The sequence below is a fragment of the Branchiostoma floridae genome, chromosome 8 (assembly GCF_000003815.2).
Source record: "Branchiostoma floridae strain S238N-H82 chromosome 8, Bfl_VNyyK, whole genome shotgun sequence".
In the NCBI taxonomy this organism is placed as follows: domain Eukaryota; kingdom Metazoa; phylum Chordata; class Leptocardii; order Amphioxiformes; family Branchiostomatidae; genus Branchiostoma; species Branchiostoma floridae.
The window spans coordinates 23,732,186-23,746,399 of NC_049986.1; the positions used below are offsets into that span (position 1 = coordinate 23,732,186).

Here is a 14,214-nt window from a genome sequence, read left to right on the forward strand (position 1 = left end):
TGATGATAGCGTACACGGTTTTGGTTCAAGCAGTGAGGCGAAAGGGTTCTTGCGTTAAACTTCAGAATAGCTGAATGTATCCCAATATCCCTTGAGACACCGACGGCATACGCGGAAAACAAGCCCCTTACATTGTACTCTGGACATTAACATTTGCTAAGTTGTAACGTTAAGTTTATGTGTACTGTTTATATTCTATTTATGAGTATTGTAGTCTCATTTGTCGTCTAGTGCCTTAGCGCAGAGTCATATACTATATTGACAGACTGACAGTAAAAAAATATCTGGATATCCGAAAAAAATTTCATCAGGTTTGTAGAACATTAGATGTTGTAGTTTTCTTTTTGCACAACCAGTAAGCAGGTGAGAGACATTACTGGTTGTGTAAAGGAAAATATCCATAGCCTGTGTAACTTTTCATTAATACACATGTACGCATGTATGTATGTATGTGACTGTGTATGACTGTAATTTTGTGAGTGTGAGTGTACCTTTGTGCGTGTGACCGTCTTTGTGTGATTGTGTGTGTGCGTGTTTATTTGGGAGTGTGTGTTGTTTTGCACATATGAATGTGGAGAGAGGACTTCACTGATTTTTTTTTCTAGAAGGTTAATCGTTAGGTTTTTACAACTCAAGTTTTCCCTATATAGAAGAAATATCTCGTCTTTGAAGAAATATATATATCATCTTAAATCACACATAAAAACCAATTGCAAACTACGCCGACGACTCAATATACTTCCCTTTTCTTCCCTATAGAAGGTACATTTGCATACCAAAGGAGTACTGGCTCAGGTAGGGTAACCCGATATGGGTTGCACACATACAGAGTAGGGCTGGCTTTTGTGTTCAGGTCGCTTCAAACAAACATTGTAACACTATCTCTCGGCCGGTGTACGTACAGGGGGTTCCCCTATAATGTACCTCCTGCACTTGTTTTTTACCCATTGCTTACTGTATTATTATCATTTACAAGTATATTTTTGTGCAGATAAGCCAACCAACGAACGAACAAACGCCTGACCACTGCACATCTGACTACAGGTGAAGATGCCGCTCCTGTACTCTGTACGAGTTTCGGCTGTTCTGAAGATGTCCGTAAACTTCCGTGTCGTCGCGATTCTCCTGGTCTGTCTGGCACAAACGGGTGAGTACTCATGAGCAGGAAACGGCGAAGATTCTCATAGTTTGTACTCGGGGTGGGTAACGGTACACAAAATTCAGTTCCGGTTCAGGTCCAAAGGATCAGGTCCAGGTCCGGACCTGAACCTGGACCTGATTCAGTATGACTTGACATACCAATGGTCCATTTCACTACAAAGAAATCTGTTTGGTGGAATATTAGACTTACACTTGCGTTTTAAAATCCTACAACGCTACCTGCACCTGTCCGATTGACTGTAAAACTTGGTAGAAATTACTATAAATTCTACTTTATTTCACTCTAGTTATTTTCTTCCACATGCAAGCGCCAAAACGATAAACTTACTTACGATAAAATAATCTGTAAATGATCTAATCGGTCCAACATCTGGTTCGCCTAATTTTTCAGGTCCGGTTTTCTGGACCGGTCCAATAACACCGTGTAAATGCAAAGTTGTTGTTTTTTTTAATTCAAATGCCCTAATCTATATCTACCATGTCGTTAAGTAGTGCCTTGCCACGGTTTATATATCAATACAATATCATTACTGATATAACATTATACACCTTAGCATATTCCGGATGTACACATTATCTGACCGGAAAACGAGGCCAAATATGGAGCGTAACGGATGTGACGTCATACCATTGTGAGTGGGACATCAATGCTGATGCAGGCAGTATCATACAGGTAAACTCCTTCTTTTGCTGTTTTTGTTCGTTTTTGGATGACATGAACAGTAATATAACTGTTACTTTCTGGATTTCTGGCAAAGGCTTTTTAATACTGTATCAAAACATTGTGTCGAAATGACATAATATTTCAACACTCGTTGGTAGCAACAAAATATGCAAAACAGATAAATCATACAGAGGAAGGTACAGATAGTTGAGCCAAGTTACTGTCGCCAAAACCTTATAAGATGATAACAACATTAAAGTAATGACAATATTACAGAATATTCATGGCACTTAACTCATCATCACAGTCCTTTTCGTCCTGACGAACGCTCTTATCTACTAGTAGCTATAACATTAACCCCATGCATGTCAACACCATTGTTTGTTTCAGATCAATTTCGACACCTCCGGATTCCGGCGAGGCTCAGACAACTGCACCTCTGACGTTCTGACGTTTTATGACGGAGACTCTTCAGGCAGCAGAGTCACGGACACGTTCTGTGGAGACCAGATGGGTAAGTTTTACAGGCGTCGTTTTCGTCCTATTGTGGTGTTTTTCCACTACATTCATCCAATATGTTTAAAATTAGTGTCAAAAGAATATATGTGCCCAAGAAATATATATTTTTTTCCAAAGTACGTTTTTTTTTATTACACTTGGCTCTATTTATCGGATCCTGGCTACCATGCTTACAAGCAAGAAAGTACAACCAGCTGAAGTAAGTCTAACCAAGGAGGCTAACGAACATGTGGGATGCCCCCTCCCCCCAAGCCAACTATGTAATAAACTAGTTCAAGGATTGAGCTGCGCATGCGCAGTGTTATGAATTGCCGTTAATATATCAAAGTAGAAGGCCCCTGGAAATACAGCATTCAGCTTTGACAGATCACCCTCAATAAATCACGCCGCACATGCGTACTTCAAACCATGAACTAGCTTATAAATAAAACTTCCAACAGCAATTTTTTCTCAAAATTCTACCCCAACAGCTGACGCAGGCCGTCTGCACCTGTCCACCGCCAGTACGGGGAGTCAGATGCACGTTGTGTACAGCCGTGGTGCCGGGGATCAGCAGGGAACTGACTTCAATATCACCTTTACCACGAGACGTTATGGTGAGTACAAGTTTTATACTACGCTTATAATGTGCACAAAACTTGTGTGAATAAATGAATACTTCATCGATATGATATAAACAAATGCAATATAATTGCAACAGTGAGCTATTAGCAGAGCTATTCATTGCCGGCGACGAACATTCAGAAAACCATGCCATTAGCTAAAAATAAATTCCAATTTTCCAGTCTTAGCTAGAATGATTTGTCTTTGCCCCTTTTCTTGTTTCTGCAGAAGAAGTACCATACTTCAATGAAGAAACTTTCCTCCCACAAACGGAGCCAGTTTTTAACCACACCACAGCCGAGGTAACAGAACAGGAATGAAAAATCTGTGATGTTGGACAACTTTTGAACTTTTCTATAATAACCAGTTCTGACCTCATGACGCACCTTTATTTTGCTTTTTAGGATTTCGTGAAACTTGACATTTGGTACGATTTTATCAACGGAAGAGGTAAACATGCAGATCAGTTGGATTATCCATACGGCTACACAACCTACAGCAAAGTAGGCAGTAAGTACATTATACATAGATATTAATGATGTGTGTTACTTTGTTATTTTATAGACACCTCTTCTCGCTTCTTGGCTTCACTGCATTTTACTACTGTTACAGTATTCTTTTCATTTGTGAACGTCAATGTGTAGCGTTCAGTAACTTAGTAGCCATTCGAGCACATCTGTTTTTATGTGTGTTTGTATGTGTGCTTATGTGTGTGCGCGCGTGTGTGTGTGTTTGTGAAATATGTGAGAGTGTGTGTGTTTGTGTGTTTATGTGTGTTTGTGTGTGTGTTTGTTTTACGCGTATGTGTGTTTTTTTGTGTGTGAATGTGTGAAAGTGTGTGTATTTATAAGTCTGTTGTGTGTGTGTGTGTGTGTGTGTGTGTTTGTTTTTATGTGTGTGTTTACGTGTGTCTTTCTTTGTGTCCACAGTTCGCTCACCCGGGTGGCGAAGCGTGGCACAGCAGTGTGGGTAAGGTACTTAAGTTTACCATCTCTGATTGTCTTGTCTCCCATATCGTTACTCAGATATGCTGGAGCTGTTCGTCACCATCCCAAACTCCAAAATAACGGACTCCATCCTGGGCTCATTCATTTACTCGTGTGCCTACGTCACCAATGGGTCTCCTGTTCCTGACCGTACAGTGTACATGTACATGACCGTACCGGGAGACAGGTCAGCTTTTCAGTTACTAGTATTTCTTTCAAAGCGTTTTCTTTTATTAACATTATTCAGACCGGGCTTTTTTGGTCAATTTAGGACGGAAGGGGGGGATTACTTTTGAGGCCCGCCCCTTCTAACTCTTTTATCTCGTTAACGACTTTATCATATGGTCCGCCATCTTAGATTTTGACCGATGACATCATCAAATTAGCATAATTTATACATATTAAATTATGAGAGATATTTTAGATAATATAAGATTTTATTCTATCTATTAATTTTTTATACGGATTTTGATACTCATTTATAAAGATATAAATTAAAGATGACAATGTAAAAGAACAAAAATGAAGAATATGTTATTTGGTACACTATACTCTGTATATTTGTCATTTCTTCAACCTTCCTGATCACTTAGATTTCATAATTAATGTTACTTTTTTAATGTAATCCAATCGGTGAATCCGTGCAGGGATTGGTCCCCGGATGACTGGCCGTGGATCCCGTTTGAAAATTATTACGAGTTGAATTTTGAAAGAACTGAAGCAGTCCTGAAATGCAGGTTATGGGACATAAAGGTATTAGTAATTTCATTATTTCTTTGAATCTACGCCGTAAACCTGATTTATTTGCGCCACGCACATTTCTATGCCTACTCTGTTATAGTAGTCATTTATAAACTGTTTATTATTTGGCAATTGTACCAAATGATATTTTGGTATGCTTCAGTCTATTTACACTAATACACACAGAGAGACACATACACTTTTTCGTGCACTCACACACACAGACGTACACAGACTCTCACAAACACACACAAACATACACACGCGCAGAGACATACGCTCACAGATACACACACGGAAACATAAACACACACACACACACACACATATACATACTTTCACATACAGAGACAGATAGACGCACACACTAACAAATCAGTTCTTGTCATTTTCTAAAAATTCGTTAACAGATGGGAGAGGAGAAAGCTGACCAGAACATCTTACGATGTGCAATCCCCTTTGGACAGCTAACGACAAAACTCACAGTTAAAGGTAGGAGGAGTCCCGGCGATTGATCATCGAACTGCACGTGTGTAACAGTAGCCTCTGCCATGTTAGTGGTAGAAGCTGTTTAATGTGGTAAACATTTTGCTAGATGGGCAGATCATACAAGATTATTTAGATTCTAATAAAGCCTTAAGCCTGAGATACTAAAAAAACATGATACTGCATGGCAAGAACGACAAGATGATAAGATATCTTAGCGGTTTCTGTTCTTTTCCAGCCTGCCCCATCGGGCGGTTCGGCCGGTTCTGTGCGGAGCGCTGCCAGTGTTATAACGGAGCCTCATGCCACAGCTTCAACGGGGCGTGCAGGTGCGCCCCTGGCTGGAGGGGAAGGAACTGCACCACAGGTGTGTACTACATGGAAAGCTTGAAAACACTATTTTGCAAAATTTCCTCTAATTCGCTGTACACATTATGTTTCGTTTCACTTAGTTTTTCAATATTCACCTAGTAACTTTGAAGATCTGACATCAATGTAGCTGACATCACTGTTTTTTTCTTGTCAGTATTCCCGGAAGTGCGCATCAGCCCTTCAAACAGCGAACTGGCCGACTTGCGGTACGGGCAGGAACTGCAGCTCACATGCACCGCCTACAACCTTGACGTCACCAACATCACGTGGTCTTTTCAAAGTGACATTTCTGACGACCTGCTGAACGTGACAAGCAGCAAAGAGTGAGACTTCTTTTGAAATTGCCGAGATGACGGTCATATAACATAATGTGATTTGCAACTAGAAAGGCCGACATTTGCTTAAGAGCAAATACAGCATATTTCAGCCATACCCCTTCCCACGCAACATTGGACTGGTCCAAATCACCCCTGCGCAAAAATGGAACATCCTCTTAACAGTACATTATCCCCCAAAGTGGACTGATATTGTGAATTGATTCCAGGTAAAAACAGAGCTTGCTTCTATTTTTCAGAAAATGACAATAATCACACCTTCCATTCAGAAAATTTTCATCATGACTGAAAATTGTTGAATGACTTCATGTAATGTCATTAACAATTTTCAGTACGATAACTAGGTGTAAGTTTAAAAAAGTATAAGCTCCTTGTGATGTGGGTACATTTATTATTGCAGTGAACTTTTTTTATTCAAGTAGGGCATACGATTTAATAATTATCAAGCAGGTGCAGGTACTGTAGGAGCGTTTGTTTTCTTCAAGCTGTAAAACTGTTAAACTGTTTTACTTTGTATGCAATCAGCCATCGAGCCTATTCGCCCACCTGGGTCCCCCCCCCCCCCCCACAGTGGCCCTGCCCCTGGACCCCGCCAGGGACATTCGGCGGCCCCCGGACCCCTGTCCGACGCTTTGAAAAAATCCTGGCGAGAAGTCTGTACGGCCTGAGTCTTCAAGTTAACGTATTGTGTGGTCCCGCTTATGGATATTGATTAGCCTTCGCTTTCCTCTTCGCTGATTGGCTGAACCATTAATTGAATTAACTCTTCCTGCCGGCTAGACGCAGGTGCAGATGTCGGCTCTGTGGGGTGAACGTCCGAAAGGTCATGGCATGGAGAACGAAAGAAAACCAATTTCCCCTAAAAAAAAGTGCTGTAATTAAGCCTTTTACAGTACTTTATGCCAAAAATTTTACTTGGATCATTTTACCAACTATCTTATGCCTATCTATACCAAATGTTACTCATACCAGGGTACAGGGGTGCAAAATATGCCGTTATAAGACCGTCAACAACAGTCGCACGGAGCTAACAGCGCAGCGAAAATACCATCGCTAGCGTTTCAACTTCGGATAACAAGTTATAAGTACTGTTGAACTCAGTAACGTTAAAGTTTGTTTTTAGTTGCCTTTGACGGTTTGACCTGAAATAGTGTTACGCTAAACTCCTGAAGAGAACTTAAGTGACTGCTGCGATTGTCATAGATATGCCCCTAAGAACTGATACAATATAAAGCCTTCTGAATAGTCTAAAATGCGAGAGCCTTAGGCGGGCTTCGCTCCCCCTGGCGGGAACACTGCTATATACGGGATCATGAGGCCCCGCTTATGAATATTAATTAGCCTTTGGCCTCCTCTTCGCTGATTGGCTAGGTCTTTGATTCAATTAACTCTCCGGCTGACGCGCACAGGTGTGGCTCTGTGCGGGGTCACGGAAGGTCACGTCAGGAGGCCAAAAGAAAACAAATTATTTCCCCTCAGAAAAGTGCCAAAATTAATCATTTTAAAGTTGTTTATGTCAAAAATTTTACTTGAATCTTGTTACCAAGTATCTAATGCCTATCTATACCAAATTTCAGGTCATTTAATTGTAATACCAGGGTACAGGAGCCAAAAGTGTCCTTTTTTGGTCAAAAATTGGCCAAAAATCGCAAAAATAAGCATTTTGTTGCACTGTACACCAAAAGTGTTATTGAATTTATATGAAGGGATTATCAAGGCACATCTGTGTCAAATTTCAGCTCATTCGGTTGCAATACCAAGGTACAGGAGCCAAAAGTGTCCATTTTTGGTCAAAAATTGGTCAAAAAATCGCAAAAATAAGCATTTTGTTGTACTGTACACCCAAAAGTATTATTGAATTTATATGGGGGCATTATCAAGGCACATCTCTGTCAAATTTCAGCTCATTTGGTTGTAATACCAGGGTACAGGGGCCAAAATATACAGTTTTGGTCTAAAATTGACCAAAAAATCTCAATAAAATCATTTTAGAGGCAGATATGAAAAACTGAGAAAAAAGGATCACGGTATTGGCCCATTCTACCCGTGCCAAATTTCAGGTCATTCGGTCCAGGAACGGCGGAGATGACTCACTTTGAAGATTTGACAGGAGAAAGACAGAAGAAGAAAGAAGAAACATTACGAATACAATATATTTCATCATACTATGTGTGGCTGAAATATAACTAAACTTCTGACTTAAATCTTAAAGACGTATTGATTATTTGTATCTACCTACTAGTAGGCTATAGTTTCAACTGACTTTTGCTTTTTATTGATATAAAGGTGTAAAGATACCAGCAAAAAAATACGGTTTACTGAGATATTGTGACGATTTATTGTCCGATAACCTTGGGACTTTTAACTGATTTCCGAGGGATAAAACATTTTTTTTCTTTTCGTCCACAGTTTTTCTGTTCTACACCTCAGCTCCCTGCTGCCTGAGTACGAGGGTCACGTGGCCTGTGTAGCTCTTACAAGCAATGGAGTCAATTACAGCGACATGGTGGATATAAGGATAGCAGGTATTGATTCCTAGATGAACAATTGTTTCTTTGGGGCGTATCAATGCTTCAGTCTCTGTACAATTACGGGCAAATGGCTGCAGGCAGCAAGAAGAGGAGATTAATGGAGAAACACACACACACACTCAAAAGCTCGCTCCCTCGCTTATACTAACTCACTCACCCACTGCCTTTCTCACTTGCTCACTCGCTCAATTCAAGCACTCACACACTTGCTCGTTCGCTCACTCACACACACACACACATACACACAAACACACGTTCGCTTGCTCACTCACCCACCCATGCGCTCACGTGCACGAGAGATCCCACAATCATTCTCTCACACTGGCTCACTCACTCTATGTGATATATGACAATAATGTTATATTATGTTGTAATATACTAGGATGTGAGGATAACCTGTACGGTGAGTTCTGTGACCGGGTCTGTAACTGTACAGAGCTGGAGACCTGTAACCGGACCCTGGGCTGTGTCTGTCAGGGGGAGGGGTGTCCGGGTAAGCCACTTTTACGAATTTTTCTCTCATTTGTATGACTGACAGAGAGTGTATGGATAGCAACTGGCCGTTTAATCCTGTTTATCTACCGTAAGAACCTGTTTACAGTTCAGTTTATTTTATCTTCTGAGAGGTGACAATGAGAAGCTCGTCCACCTGAAGTCATTTGTACTACATATGAAAATCTTTTAGCTGGTCCAATTTGCCAGGAGTGATTCTTTCTTGTATGATTGATTGCAGTTATATAGACATACACATGATCATAATAATTTTAAGTGCCATGGAGAGAGAGAGACAGACAGACCGGCAGATACACATGGTGACTCCTAGTTACATTGCCAAGTAAAGAACCATCTGTTCCAGTGCCGGAAGAATCGGACACCCTCCTCCTGACCATCAGCCTGTCAGCAGCCGGGTTGATTCTCCTCCTGCTCGGCGCCATCTTCCTGCTCCACAGGCACAACAACAGGCTGCGGGTCGGCAACATCGACGATCCGGAAGTCTTCCGACTCGAACAGAACCTAAAGGTATGTTGTGTACTTAATATTGTGTGGGTGCTATGATTAACAAGTACGAGGCACATGTGTACATTTTTTTCAACTGCGTACTATGTTATTGCATAATCTTAAAGTTACCGGATGCATTTGATGTATCCGATTCATTTATTCATATAAATAGATTATCTTTGCCATTGGTTATACTTCACAAAATCAAGCAAAAGTCAGTAAAGCTTCAGCAACCAGAAAAAAATCCCGTCAAAGAAACAAAACTTGAAAGTCCTCTTTCCAACGTATGTTATAATATGCAAGGACATTATAACCTTCTCGTGTTTAAAAAATTCATACAACACTGTGGCTGGGGTTCCAGACCAAATGTCAAAGCTGTCAGATTTCAGCTATTAGAAATGCATCTGAGTAGGAATCTTTCCTTTGCCAAATGCATCTATTTCTCGTGAGAATCTACCAACTCTGATTGCCTTATCGACTTTTCTCTAGGCCGTGGTCCCGGTTACAGCAGGCTCCTCGTCAGGCAGTATCGACATGGAGCTGCTGAAGGAACGGGAGATCCACAGGAGCAGGCTGCAGGGCGGACAGATCCTGGGAGAGGGCGCTTTTGGACATGTCGTCAAGGCAACGCTGACGCATCCTGAAAAAGATGATGTGACGGTAGCTGTAAAGAAACTCAAGGGTAAGTCCACTGTTGCTAGTAAAGAAAGTTTACGTGGTCAATTTTAGTAGATTACAATGTTAGTTGAAGTGTTAATTAATCATCATCTCATACTGATTACAAAATTAACTGTTGAAACTACATTAAAGAAAAACGCGTATTGTGAATTTTATCAGCTCTTTTGTTTAATCTGATGATATATTCCTTTATTCAATTGTTATATGTATATACGAATCCTAATCCAGACGATGACGACACCCAAACCAGACAGGCCCTTCTGAGGGAAACCTGCATCATGTTGCTGTGTGGTAACCATGACAACGTCATCGGACTGAAAGGCATCTGTTTTAGAGACGGTCAGTACAAAATCTTAGCGACTCATGAATGTTGGATTTTTATGCATTGCTGTTTGACCTATAGAAGGTTTAGAACTTAAAAGGTTTGAACCTTAAGTTAACTGTTGTAAAAGCCAGAGCTAGTACGTCTTTAGGTGAATCCATTTAAAAGGTAGACAGACCATTCAGTATCTGTTGCAGGTCGCGCACACATTTCTTATCTACTATGTGGCTATGATGCTTTTAATACGTTTACTTTGGTGGTCTCTACTGACTACCTTGGCAGACGACCAGTGTCCTAAAAGTGTTACTGATAAAAGCATTCCGAAAATCATTTAATTTACTCACAGAAGTTTGTAGAAAGGCCAGTCCACAGTTGCTTGAAAAGTTATACGCTCATGTCGACATTACGATACACTAAGTCCACAACCGTTGGTCATGTTCTTTTTCCCTGCAGGTCCGCTCCAACTGGTGCTGGAATATGCCGAACACGGGAGTCTCCTGCACCTGCTGTGGACGTTACGTGCGGAGTCCAAACTCAACAGGACCGTTCTGGTCAACAAACGGCACATCTTCGAGAACATGATGGTGGAAGTGTGCTCCGGCCTCGAGCATCTGGCAAGCAGGAGGGTGAGGAACTAATAGAACATTTGAAGTTGTTCAAAGGCCAAAATGATTCCAAAGCACCAAGTTTCAAGAAGTATTCTATTTTTGAGCGCCTAAAACACCCTAACTTCGTTCCTATCAATTTACAATAAACATGGCCGTGAATGAATACAGTGGAAGCCGCTTAATTGCACACCCAATTTGCCAGCGAATTCCGTGCAATTATCCGGCGTGTGCGATAATGCGAAGTTACCCAGTTGGACCACACCACCACGGGATTTGGGGATTCCGTGCAATTGACCGATGTGTGCGTTTATCCGACGTGCAATTAACTGGCTTCCACTGTACTACAAATGTCCTAATATTGCCTTGATCTAACCTTCACGCTAAAGAGTTCATTTTCAAAATCGTCGTTGTCACTGCAGGCGAATGATACATGTTCTTTTTTCCTTTGCTAAGCTTTAAATGGGTACAAGTATATTTCGCCATACAATGATGCAAAGTGACTTTGATTAGAAATTAAAAGTACTTTTCCCGCCTGTTCCAAGCTGGTTCACCGAGACATCGCGGCCCGGAACATCCTGATCTGTGGGAAGGGAACCGCCAAGATCGCGGACTTCGGGCTGGCCCGGGACATGTACGCTGTGGGGTACCATCGGCAGGACGGCGTAGGTCCAGCTTACAGTACAGCCTTTGATACAGATGAAGTTGTGTTGCTAAAACTTGACTGATCGTAGAGCTCCTGAAGAGCTTATAGTCTAGAAGAGACTACAAAATTGGAATATCAGATTCTGGCCATTTGCTGATCCTGAAATTTATGAATAAAATGCCACGGTCGAAATAGAAAGAATATATATCACATTTCAAATGCATGTCACATTTCAAACAGTTCACAACATGCAAAAACGCCAACATCATAGACTTTCTTCATTCCTTAATGTTCCTCCAGGGCAATGACCTCCTGCCGCTGAAGTGGATGGCACCGGAGTGCCTGAAGAACGAGGCTAGGTTCACACACAAGAGTGACGTGTGAGTAACTATGTTAGAACAAATGCCTGGTTACCAAAGACTACTTGCGATACTTTAACCTGTCTACATATTAGGTTAAATGTTACATATAGTCAATGCAATTGTTGTGTATGGATCGACAATGTCTTGTGCTGGCATATATTAATAATTAAGACCTTCCATGACTTCGTTGTATTTGGTACTAAATTATGCTAATTTATGGGGCATCATAGCGGTAATGACAGCTCTGAATATCCCCACCGTTTAATGACAAGGTTGCCTTTCTTACAGCTGGTCCTTTGGGGTTCTGTTGTGGGAAGTTGCGCAGCTGGGCCGCACGCCGTACCCTGGGATGGAGGGGGCAGACAGAATATATGATGCTCTGCAAAACCACTTCAGACTTCCCAGGCCTCAGCTATGCACCGAGGAAAGGTACGTCTGAGATATTTCTGGAGGAGGGGGGGGGGGAGGCACTTACATTATAGCACTACTATTTCACTTAATAGACTGACATTTTGTCTGCGTTAACTCAGTAGAAACACAGTAAAATGTTCATTTTCAACTTGAGGCCGCAGACATGAGGACTGGTTGTCAACTTCCGGATACCTTTGACCCACTCATGACGTCACATATTCGTGCGAGTTAAGGTCAGAATTGAGAAAGGTCGTGGGCTCGGATGAATATCGAGATTCCTTTTGTTCGAAAACGCATGTATGTTACTCAAACAAGCTATAGGGTGGGCTGGATAATGATGATTCCATTTTGTGGGCTATCAAAGCAAAGAATGCGGAGGTATTTACTTTCAAGTCCTTTACTTTTGTACTTGTAAAATACGAGTGGGTCATTTCATCCATGAAATACTCAAGAAAAGTCGTAGGTTGAAATATTCAAATTGAAAATTGGTTTGACTAATAATAATAATATAAATTCTCCTCTGTTCCCTCCCAGATACCAGCTGATGCTGCAGTGCTGGAAGTTTAACGAGAAGACCAGGCCGGACGCCACGACTGTCAAACAGCAGCTGGAGGCAGATCCTAATGTGAGATTTTCCTATAAACAAATCCTGAAATATGTAGGATGACTCTCGATACCTCTTCGATGTCAGTCATGATTTGCATGGATTCTGTAGGGCAACAATTTTGCTATAATATTGTTCTTGATTTCTTATCTTTACTTCTATCAATTAACAAATTATTTTTGCTACAATGATTTGTCATGATTTATTTCCGTTTATTTCATCAGGGCTTCTTCTACTTTAACGCACCAGTCGCAGCGATCGGGGCAGCTACCACGCCGGTGTGATACCACAGCACTGACCACGCCGGTGTGAGACCACAGTGGACTTCAGACACAGCCGTCAGTCAAACTAAGTCCAGAGAACTGAATGTGAACTATACAATATTACATGGCCTCCGTCGATCAATTCTAACCATGCATGGTAAAATTATTTATCCATATCAGTCCGGCATCATCGCTTAATATTAACAGCCTCAAATGGGAACCAAAGGATATGTCTGATCAGGAACTGGGAACCATATCCTTATCATTTTGTGCAAGATGTTGCCAATTAGGTTTATTATGTTGCTAACAATTTTTTACTTAAAACGTATCAGCTATATATCTATCACTGCTCTATTATATATATAGTAGATTAAATATCCTCTGCAAAGTTTTCTTTTAAAAATGTATGAATATTTATGCAATATTTATGTCCATTTTTAACTAGTTAAAAATGGACAAGAAGTTCGTATTATTTAAATGCTAAAATGTTTATCACTTGATTGAATGTCTGGCAATGCCCAGAACATAATGTATTACAGCTTTTTGTCCTTATTTATAGGTGGCAATAATAAATGGACCTTGATTTTGCATGGTTGATTTTCTGAGGAATTCCTTTAGAATAGAAAACAACGGGGCCACTAACCGACCCACACCCATACCCTTCTGCAGGGTGCCGAAGTACAGTAGAAGCCAGTTAATTGCCCAACGGATTACGCACACTTCTGTTACTACAGGGAATCCCAAAAATCCCAAATCAGTGCAGTCCAGCTAGATAACTTCGCATAATTGCACCCGCCAGATAATTACACGAAATTCACTGGCAAATAGGCCGTGCAATTAAGCGGCTTCTACTGTACAATATTAACTTGAACCATTTGTAACCATGTATTACCATGATACAAAAGTGTATATTACATTAAACAGTC

General features: G+C 41.0%; 1 protein-coding gene across 1 annotated transcript; it reads left to right on the top strand.

Annotated features, from left to right (window-relative positions):
* The first annotated feature begins 497 nt into the window (after positions 1-497).
* Positions 498-13,821, top strand: LOC118420708 (fibroblast growth factor receptor 1-like). Its single transcript, XM_035827659.1, has 22 exons — positions 498-1,147; positions 1,716-1,834; positions 2,216-2,339; positions 2,815-2,940; positions 3,176-3,249; positions 3,352-3,457; positions 3,973-4,120; positions 4,581-4,686; positions 5,085-5,166; positions 5,399-5,527; positions 5,687-5,855; positions 8,277-8,392; positions 8,781-8,891; positions 9,255-9,418; positions 9,887-10,079; positions 10,304-10,414; positions 10,851-11,023; positions 11,548-11,667; positions 11,949-12,028; positions 12,299-12,439; positions 12,956-13,046; positions 13,250-13,821. Exons 1-22 carry the CDS (start codon positions 1,051-1,053, stop codon positions 13,307-13,309), a joined length of 2,640 nt encoding a protein of 879 aa, XP_035683552.1. The 5' UTR covers positions 498-1,050; the 3' UTR covers positions 13,310-13,821.
* The last annotated feature ends 393 nt before the right edge of the window (positions 13,822-14,214 follow it).